Source organism: Sceloporus undulatus, chromosome 6, assembly GCF_019175285.1.
Source record: "Sceloporus undulatus isolate JIND9_A2432 ecotype Alabama chromosome 6, SceUnd_v1.1, whole genome shotgun sequence".
NCBI classification, from domain to species: domain Eukaryota; kingdom Metazoa; phylum Chordata; class Lepidosauria; order Squamata; family Phrynosomatidae; genus Sceloporus; species Sceloporus undulatus.
In genome coordinates, this window is record NC_056527.1 from 46,316,922 (window position 1) to 46,328,247 (window position 11,326).

General features: G+C 38.3%; 1 protein-coding gene across 3 annotated transcripts in view; it reads left to right on the forward strand.

The window, feature by feature from the left end:
* The window catches only part of KCNH8 (potassium voltage-gated channel subfamily H member 8), a 214,237-nt gene that overhangs the window by 139,499 nt on the left and 63,412 nt on the right, over nt 1-11,326 (forward strand). For all 3 annotated transcript variants that reach the window (XM_042477363.1, XM_042477361.1, XM_042477362.1), the window contains exons 6-7: nt 2,553-2,710; nt 8,394-8,598. In XM_042477363.1, coding sequence (XP_042333297.1) covers nt 2,553-2,710; nt 8,394-8,598 — 363 coding nt within the window. The remainder of the gene's footprint in view (nt 1-2,552; nt 2,711-8,393; nt 8,599-11,326) is intronic.

Sequence of the window (11,326 nt, forward strand, 5' to 3'; positions counted from 1 at the left end):
TGAAATTATTTACAGCAGGAGCAGAAACCATATGCAGCAGAATAGAATATATGCAGACTGAATACTGTGCAGAGGCCATATGCAGCAGAATAGAATATATGCCGACTGAATAACAGATAGATCTATGTTTCTGACTGAGACAAACTGGTGTGAAATTGTAAAATGCAAGCAAAGCATAATGGTTGAAAACACAATGCAATTTTTTCATTTAGTAAAAATAAAATGGCATCAGCACCTTCAGCTTCCAGAAAAATACCTTTGACATCCTGTAGAAGTTAGAGCAATGTTCTCCTTAACATCAATAAAATCTGTATGTGTAGCTTAAGGGCAATATGTGGTCCTCATCTTGTAGAACACAAAAATAATTGAGACAACTGTCAGGATCTGAACTTTTATTTGTATTTTAACATGTTCTAGCATGCCATGTCAAAAGGATTTCTCGTGGGGATGTCAATGGAGCTATATACATAACTACAGAAACACGACTGTGCAAGTCCTTGTCTCATTTGTTCCCACCATCTCCCACCATTCCCTTACTTTTGGCAGATTCAGCTTTTAATATTTTGAGCAAGTCTTAACTAAGCTGTAGGGAATATCATTTTGAAGATGCTTGCTAAGCATGTGGCTATTTGTTTAATAGCTTTCACCACTTTTTTCATACTGAAATAAATGCAGTGTTTTGATCCTGATGAATTACATAGATGAATATCCATTTGCATTATTTATTCTTCAGAAAAGGCTATTAAAATGAAATATAGGTTTTATTTTTAAGTAAATTCAGCTTGTGAGTATAATACATACTGAACTATGCCTAATGGCTCCAATCTTTCTAACATTAGTTGTGACAAAGAGCACAACTCTGTATGTTCTCACTCTTGAATAAGACTCTTGCATGCAGAGGGACCTCTAAATAAACATTGGCCTTACTGGAATCGGTGGGTTGAATTTGTCATGATTTATGAGTAAAACTAATCTAAGTTCAGGACTACAAACACATTCACAAAATGTTTCCCAACAGAAACAATATCCTCATTCAAAAGAGTTAGACCCACTTATTTGTGCCCCTCTCTGATAAGTATCATCAGGTCAGTTAAAAGTATTTCAAAAATAAACAGGAAAACAATTCCTTTAACTTTCAAGTTGGAGTAAAATATGTATTGACTTGAATAACATTCAGTTCTGTATTCATCAAATGAGAAGACAGTTTGGAAAGGACAGATGAAAGATCCTGCTCTCACTTGTGTGTTTTTGGTCTTTCCTTCCTCTCAAAGTAAACATGGGAACAGAAGAAATATTCTTCTGATCTCTTCAGTAATCATTAGCCATTGCCAATTTTTATGGTCACTACTGTGCACATGGATTTTTGCATCCTCTCTACTCATTGCTTCCAACAGGATTTAATCATAACTATATTTGAGTGGATGGAGATCTAAAATACAGAACTACTTACACTGAGGAAAACTGGGAAATCAGCGCTATAACTTCCTTGACTGAGTCTATCCATCTGAAATGGGATTTGGGTTTTTTTTTCCCCTACTGCCTTCTTTCTTATCAAGCATTATTGTATTTTCTAGGGAATCATGTCTTCTCATGATATGACCAAAGTACTACAGTCTTAGTTTGGTCATCTTGGATTCTAGGGAGAGTTCTAGCTTTATTTGCTCTAAGACCCATTCCTTTGTCTTTTTAGCAGTCCATGGATCTGTAGAACTCTTCTCCAGCACCACATTTCAAATAATTCTCTCTCTGTAAGCTTCCTTCACTGATCAACTTTCACAACCATACATAGAAATTGGAAATTACATTTATCTAGGAAACTATAATATTCCTCTCCCAGCAAACCTCTGACTGAAGTCTACGAAAGCTCATGCTGCCAACTTCTTTATTTCACGTAGTCTCAAAGGTGCTACAAGATTTCTGTACATACTGATTCTACAGACTAACACAGCTATATCTATGAATATATGCAATGACTGGGGAAGTTCTTATGCACACTTGAAAGCTAAAATGAAGAGAGTAAAGGAAGAAGTACAAGAGTTTGGTGGCCCTAGCAGTAGCAAGAGAACCGTTTAGAAAAATGAAGCTGGTAATTATTGAGGAGGCATACAGCCAATGAACACTAAACCCCCATCAAATGGATCTTTGAAATGTATTCAAAGAGTAATACATTTGATGGTGTGAACTGTAATACATCTAAGCACTGGATTGGTATGTATGTGAATATAAATGCATGTGACCAGTCAAGTGGGGCATTTGGAAAACAAATGAAACTGGCTCACCTCATTTAGCCTCCTTTCAAGAAACAGCATATTCGATCCTTTTAGGTTTTTGTTGTTGTAGTTATGAATCAGATTTATTTCTGTTCCTACTGTTTTTAATTTCCAGTTAAAATATCCTGTAATTAAAATATAACTGCTTTTTTATATATATTGCTTTGGACAATTTTCCTGACGTTAATATGGAAAATATCCATCAAGCTTGTTCATTCACAGCTTATCATTTTAAGAAAGTAAGGGCAGTCTCTATGAACTTATTTTCTTTTTGTCAAACAGATATTATTTTAAATTTCCGAACAACGTATGTCAGCAAGTCTGGCCAAGTAATATTTGAAGCAAGATCTATTTGTATCCACTATGTGACTACATGGTTCATCATAGATTTAATTGCTGCACTTCCTTTTGATCTTCTTTATGCTTTTAATGTCAATGTGGTGAGTATGGCCTTTCTGTTCTACTTGTGGTACTTATATCAAACTATCATTTTTGTGAATGAACATTTTGCTCTAAGAAGGCTAAAGAGAAGAACAAATTACAACATACCGTATTTTCCGGCGTATAAGACGACCGGGCATATAAGACGACCCCCAACTTTTTCAATAAAAATGTAGAGTTTAGGATATACTCACTGTATAAGACTTCCCCTCTTCCTGAGAAGCCAGCAGCCATCCCAGGGTGCACACGCAGGCTTCAAGAGGCCTCCAGAGGTCCCATAGAAGCCTGCGCGGGACTGCCGGCTTCACAGGCCTCTGGAGGCCTGAGAAGCCGGCAGCCAGCCGAGCGTGCGCGCACAGGCTTCAAGACACCTCCAGAGGCCTGAGAAACCGGCAGCTGGCCAAAGGCGCGCACGCAGGCTTCAAGATGCCTCCGGAGGCCCCTTAGAAGCCTGTGCAGGGCTGCCGGCTTCACAGGCCTCCAGAGGCCAGAGAAGCCGGCCGCCGGCCATGCACACACGTGCTGACTTCAACAGGCCTCCGGAGGCCCCTTAGAAGCCTGTGTGGGGGTGCCGGCTTCACAGGCCTCCGGAGGCCTGAGAAGCCGGCAGCCAGCAAAGCGCGCATGCACAGGTTTCAAGAGGCCTCCGGAGGCCCCTCAGAAGCCTGCACAGGGCTGCCAGCTTTACAGGCCTCCGGAGGCCTGAGAAGCCGGCAGCCAGCCGTGCACATGCGTGCCGGGCCACGGGGCTCTCTTGTTGCCAGGCTTAACCCGGCGTATAAGATAGCCCCCAACTTTTGACCCAATTTTAGAGGGTCAAAAAGTCATCTTATATGCCACAAAATATGATATGTGTGCACTGTACTCTTGGAGGCAGGCTTTAGTCAATTTCAAGTGTCTAGAATTATTTTACTGCTAGTGCTCAAAACATTTTTGGAAAACATGTAGTACTGAACGCAAAGTCTGGAAAACTGAGGAGAGGATGCCCTCTGTAGCTTTAAGTGAACTGTACTCCACACATGCATTGTATTTTCAAACACTATACAAAAATCTGTAGTAATTTTTGTTGGTTATAACATTACCCTAAATCGAGTTACATTCATATTTAACAAAGCACTTTTTTTTTTACATTGATAAAGTTTAAAATGCTTGTAATGTCCCATGTATAAACCCTTTTATGTAGATTATGGTAAATCCAGAGAAAGTTAATCACCCTTAATCAGTATCGGTAACTGAAGACCAATTAATTTTAGTGGTGTATAAACATAAGTTTTGGGGATCAGTGCCTTCGCACAGGTAAGATTAAATGTTCTTCCAGAATGTGATCAGTTGACATAAGACGGTTCCTAAAAAGGAGAGAGCATGTAGCTGCAACTCAGTGTCAATGGAAGATACAACTCATATACTGCTTGAGTGCTATGTTTAAAAAGATCTTAGAAACAACTACATTTATCCTTTCTTAAGATTACTGAAGGGAAGATCAGACCTACCTGTTCACACAAGCTTTTAAGAAGCTGTTTGACAGTGGAACACACTCCCTCGGAGTGTAGTGGAGTCTCCTTCCTTAGAAGTCTTTAAACGGCGGCTGGATAGCCATCTGTCGGGGATGCTTTGATTTAGATTTCCTGCATTGCAGAATGGGATTGGACTGGATGGCCCTTGCGGTCTCTTCCAACTCTATGATTCTGTGATTCTATTCTATGATTCTGGGACAGGCTGGGATTTTGTACCATTTTAAAAATTGGATATAGTTTTTTATATATAGTTTTATCTTTTTAAAATTTGTTTTATTTTTTTAATACCTAACTGTTTTAATACTATAATAATTTAATTCATTTTAATGTACTTTTTTTCTATGGTTTTATTATATTTTTTTTAATGTTTAAAGCCGTTCTGAGTCCCAATTTCTGGGAAAAGAGTGGGATACAAATAAATATAATCATAAGAATAATAACAAGAAGAACAACGACAGCAACAACATTTCTTGCAAAGGCTTGTTTTTGTTGACCGATTTAGAGAAATACAGTATATCTTTTAGAGTATTAAAATTTCTTATGAAGGTTTTACAAATATGTGCTGTAAAATCTAAATGGATATGAAAAACTACTTCTTTTAAAGGTTAATTAGCAGAAATTTAAATTGTATTGATTCCCCTCCCCCTTTTTTATAATTGTGTATAATGCCTGTTTGATAATTCACATTAAACTGGTGTGGTATGGTATTTTAACTTTTAAAGAGGGTTTGGCAAGTTTCAGAAATCTTGTGAAAGCTCCAAAAATAACATTTCTTGGGACATAGTTCAGGGTGTCAAGTTGAGCCACTGAATGAGCCACCAGTCTGTATACCAGCTAAATGTTCACAAGATCATATAACAATCTCATTTAAAAATTATCTCAACACATTGGTTTTCAGACATTGTCAGATTTTGCTTCTGAAATTTCCCTCAAAATGCATTAAATGACAGTATTCCATGGGCTTTGAAATAACATGCCCTATTTTGCTGAAGTGAAAGATGCTTCTCAGGCTCACATGATGTTGACTCAGCTCTGTGAACCACTGTGTTAGGGGAGATGATTTAAACTTTTCCTCTTTAATGCTTTAAATACTCCCCTGTATCAAAAGATCTTCATGTACAATGTAACCAAGTCCATTCACTCAGAAAATTATTCTGCCTAAGGCCACCATTAACATTTTGCACGCAAGTGAAAGTTTCATGAAGCCTGGGTTTTAGGTTTTTTTTAAAAAAAAAGTTTCAATGATGAGATGAAAGCCATCTGAAGTGCCGAGTTCTTTTATTGACAGTGCTACATGTAGGGCAAAAAGGACCATGAGGTTTTCTTATTTTTTTTAAAGTTGGTGGTGTGGCTAGATTAAATGGTAAGCATTTAGCAAAATACTTTCTTTGTAATAATTAGCATAACAAAACCTACATATATTATTAATTTGAATGTGATAGTTTATATATAAGGATGTGAAAATGCTGGTGGCTACAAGATGCTTGACAAGAGGATTAGGCTGCATTACATATTAAGTTCAGAGTAATGTTATAATACAATTTTAAAATGCAGAAGCTGATTTTTATGGACTAAATCCAACTAGGATAGACTTACTGATTCAATGGAAACATGACAGATCATTACAGTGGAGCCTTGGTATCTGCTGAAGTTTGCTTCCAGGACACACACACATACACACACAGAGAGAGAGAGAGAGAGAGAACAAAATACGTGGATACTTGAGTCCCATTAAATACAATGGCATAATAAAATTGTGTCTCTTGTGTAAAATGGGCCAACTGTATTTATGTTTTCCATCATATAGAGTGCCAACTGTATTTGTTTTCCTTTCCACCAGTTTACCATTAGTCTCAACCACCTCATCCGGCATTGGCTAGTCCAAAACTAAGCAGAAGAAAAAGTGAAATAGCTCAGAGCAAAGTCAGCAAAAGGACACTGATAGTACAATTGAATTGCACGTATTGTCATATGGTACTTAGAAGAATAGCAGCACATAGAATATAGAAGTATGTATCTGGTATGTGTTTAATACAGGGCCCTGTGGGAGTCATTTTACAAGTATGGTAGGCACAATGCAGGACAATACATCATCATTCATGTAGTTCCTATCTACAGTCCTTACTAGTGTTGTATCTTTCCAACTGTGTGAAAGCTGTGGCCACTGAGGAAGAAGGAAAACAACCAAACACAGGCGGGATACAAACCGCCGCTTTGTGGCAGTCTCCCGCCGGCGCCATTTGCTCTGCGCGGGAGCCGCAGCAGGCAAACCGCGCGGCTCCCGCGCGGAGCAAAAAAGAAGCTCCATTTCGGCGCTTCTTTCCGCGGCACACTGATGACGTCACGAAGCGCCAAGGGCGCATTTGTGACGTCATTAGCGCCGCGCGACGTTTGGACGCTCAGCGTCCGATACGTCAATATGGCGCCGGCCATGTAGAAGGGCCGGCGCCATATTGTATGGACAGAGTCCGTACTAGGGACAGGGGCGTCTAGAAGAGACGCCCCTTTTTAAAATGGGACGTCCTCCGGACGTCCCAACTGGCGGTGTGTAACCCGCCACAGTTCCATTGTACCTGGGCCCTAGTGACTGATGAGAACCCCTTTTGCCAAATTCCAGCTGCCAGTGTTCTGGTCTCAGAGAAGCAGGCAGCATCTGATAACCTTAATTGGGTCACCACCTAATGGTGGTGCGGCTACGTCTCCGTGCCCCCATTGGGGACAATGCAGGCTTACCATCTGCGAATGCTTGAATCCATGGATGGGAAGTCCCCGGATGCTCGAATCCACAGGTGGCAAGTCTGCAAATACTAAAGGCCAACTGTCCAAGTGCAGCCTAACCTCAAGATTGTGGGTTCCTTCAAAATAACACAGAATGTGCACAACCATAGCTTCACCTGTATCTTGATACAAAATGAGAGAAAGGGTGGAATCTCTGGGATATTTCTAGAAGAACAAGAAATAGCTAGGGTTGTACAAGATCAAATCATTATTATACAGTACTCCCCTTTAAAAAAATATTAAGGTATGCCATAAATGCAAACAATCAGATTGTTTTAAAAAATAAAAATAAAAATGTAGTAAGTGTGGCAGTGGCCTGAATGAGTGCCATAATGAGATGGGTTTTTTCCCCTAAACCAATAATGGGCAATTAGAGCTTCTTTAAAGGGGTATATGGACCACTCCAATACATGGAGTGGCTATCAGCTCACAAGATAAGTGAAAGATTATAAAATGAGGTATAGCTTACATTGGCTTCATATACTACATTCAATTACAAGCTGCATTTTTCCAAAAAACAAACAAAAATCCATCACCTAAGTCAAGGTTTTGCATACCCTAGCAGGGCCCATTTTTTTAAAAAAGATCTAACACATACATACGTTCCAATATTTCATAGATGAAAACTGAGATACATTTGCTCAAACAATATCAGACTATGGTCAAGATGGAGTTTATCATACCGGGCTTTAATCCCATGCTATGCAAGGGATGTAAATGCACAGAGGTGGAGACTATCACACAGCTCCATCCCTGGGTGGTATTCATCCCATATGCCTCCCAGGCTTCTCCTAAACCTTTTAAAGATTTGGGTTTTCCCCTTATTTAAAAGGTCCAGGAGAAGCCCGGGTCTGGTATGGGATGAATACTATCCGGGAACGAACTTGTGGGATAGTATCTGTCCCTGTGCGTTTACGTCCCATGCCTAGCATGGGATTAAAGCCCCATGATATAAACTCTGATGGCAAAAGTTATTAAAGAGGAAGAACACACAAGCTAGGAGAGGCTCTAGCAATTTGCTTTTACCTAAGCCTACTTGGAAGGGTAAGACTCTTAACTCTTCTCTTCTCTTTCCCCTCCTGAATTAATGGAGTACAAATTATTTTTTTGCTTTCAGCTCCATTTGCAGCAGTTGAAATAAGTGGAAGACAAAGGGGCTAAATGGGAAGACAGAGAAAATGTGACATTTTTAAAACAGCTGAAAAAGTAGGAAAGCAGAGGATTAATAGGAGTTGGGACAGTTAAAGGATATATACATCTGACATCTGCTCTAACATATTACTGACTTAAATGACCACAGGCACTACAATAGCTTGACAATAGGAGTGAAGCAAGCTCAACTGTGTTTGGAAAGACAGCTGAGTCTTTTTTTGCCTTCTTATTGTTTTAGGTGTCCATTGTCCACCTTCTCAAAACCGTACGATTGCTGCGTCTTTTACGCCTTCTTCAGAAGTTGGATCGTTATTCCCAGCACAGCACGATTGTTCTGACACTTCTTATGTCTATGTTTGCATTGCTAGCTCATTGGATGGCTTGCATTTGGTATGTCATTGGAAAGAAGGAAATGGAAAAAAAACCATTCACTTGGGACATAGGTAAAGACAACTTCTTATTGTTGTTGTTGTTGTTGTTGTTGTTAATTACTCACTGAAAAAATTCTCCTTAAGACATCAGAATGTTGTAGCTCTTTATGTGGATTAATAAAGTGATAATAGTTTGCATAGATGTGTGTCTCACTGATGTAGCAATTACTGTTATAAGCAAGCTGCATAAGTCCCATGGATCTAGTCTCTCTTAAGAGTTGACTAGCATGGACTGTGCTTTATGTACTATAATTATTGTGATATTTACTATAATAATACTGAATCAATATATGACAGACATATTTATTTTACCCTTTAAATATGCAGGCATTCAAAAAATACATCTGCAAGTAAACAACATTTATTGTGGCCTGCCTGCTAGTCTTCAGCTCCTTCCTTTCTCCAAAGCCAGCACCATTAAAATATTTATGGTGTCCTGATTATAATCATGGTAACATTTGTGTCTGCAAACTGGGCTCTGAGAAACATAAGTAAAGTTTTTAAGATATCTCATGTCCAGAATATTTTAACTTTAGAGATAAAATTGCCAGGACATTTTGAATTCCCACGGATTTCAATATGATTTAGAAACTTCGGGACTGATTTCAATTTGCAGTTTGTGAACCACTGTGCAAATCCTTTGACCAGAGGTGAACTGAGAGCAATAACATATCTGTCTATTTTCCAGCACTTAATTGTTTTGCTGAAAATGAAACCATGCATGAATCTTTGCCTGTATACTTAACACTGAAATAATTAGCATCTTAATTGCCACCAAAGGTACTTCTAATATCCTTGCAAAATTGTAGAATAGATTGAGTCTTGAAGTAAATGAACTTCAGTAAAAGTACAGCAATGGTTCCTATAATAATCCTCTTTAATTAAAAAGATGTCAAACTCCAGTAAACCAAAGTTACAGGGCAAACCCAATGGGTGGACCGTATATAATAGAACGTCAGTCTCTTTACAGAGACAGTTTTTAACACTGTAAAATGACTAATTTGCCAACCTTAGAAACTGTCAAATAGTTCCTAAATTTGGGAAAATGAAAACCAAAAATTGTCACAATCTATTTAACATGAATCCTTTGATCCTCAGGACTTGATTTCTAGAGATTTACTGATCTGGAATAATTTCTTTTTGCATTCATTGTTTGACTGAGATATATATATATACACACACACACACACACACAGTATATCTATTTAAAAAGTGCCAAGAATACAGATATAAATAGCTGATACTTATTAAATGAATTTTTCCTATTTTTAATTTGTAGTTGTTTTTATTTGCTGTCATGTCAGCTTCAACATATGGGCAACTCTACAAATTAAAGATCTTCATAAGTCCTTGTCACCTACAACCTGACACATGACTTGCAAACTCAAGGCTGTGGCTTCATATATTGACTCAATCCATCTGTAACATGGTCTTCCATTTTTCCTGCTTCCTTCCACTTTATATTATTCACATTATTCCACATTATCATCTTTTCCAAAAAATATAATAGCTTCAGTTTAGTTGTTTTGTGTTACAGGGAGAGTTCAGGCCCGATTTAATCTTGGATCCATTTGTTTGTCATTTTGGCAATATGCTATTGGTAGTTCTCTATTTCAGCATCATATTTCAGATGAACTGATTCTCTTTCTTGTCAACTTTCCTCAGTGTATTACTAGACTCAGTCCCCAAATGTAAAGGATATCACTAAATACCAAAGTCAAAATCATCCATACTTCTGTTAAGCCAAGCCCTCCCTCCAGTCCATCTGCCTTGGTCCAGGCCTTGGAGGTAGAGAGGAACTGCTGGACCTCTTACCCTTTCCCTCCACCACTCCCTTCTCCTTCTGTGTCATGTCTTTTTAGATTGTAAGCCCGAGGGCAGGGAACCGTCTAACTAAAAAGATTGCATGTACAGCGCTGTGTAAATTTACAGCGCTTCATAAATAAAGGTTAATAATAATAATAAATAGTTTCTATATACACTATTTACATAGAAACTAGAATTACAGAAATATGGATGATTTTGACTTTGGTATTTAGTGATATGCCTTTACACTTGGGGACTGAATCTAGTTCTTCCATAGATGCCTTTCCAAATCCCAGCCTTCTTCTGATTTCTTGACTACAGTCTCCTCTTTAATGACTGAGCCAAAGTCTGGAATTTTTTTAAAAAAATCTAGAGGCTCTACAGAATGCCCATTTCTGCGCCAGATCGGGGCTACGGCAACTTCACTAAGGTCCTCTGGAAGAAATCTATTACAGCCAAAAAAATCTAGGCTAACATCAGTTTCTCAGAGGGCCTTTTCTACTACTGCTCCAAAACTATGGAACGACCTGCCGAAGGAGATCCGTCACGTTTCCACTCTGACAGCTTTTAAGAAAGCACTCAAGACGGATCTCTTCCGGCAGGCCTTTTCAACTTATTTACCCTCCCCAAATATAGAGATATTGTCCCCTCATCTGTCTATTCTTCCCCGCCTATCTTTCTGCCTATTTTTTGTTTAATGTTTTTAATGTTTTAATTTTTTTTTTATGCTATTACTGTTTAATTCTGTTTTAGTACTGGGAATGGGAGGGGTAGGTCTAGGGTTTGATTTTTTTTTTAATAACTCTATTGTAACTTGATGTATTTTATTGTTGTAACCCGCCCAGATTCTTTGTGATTGGGCGGGCTAGAAATAAATCTTTATATTATTATTATTATTATTATTATTATTATTATTATTATTATTATTATTATT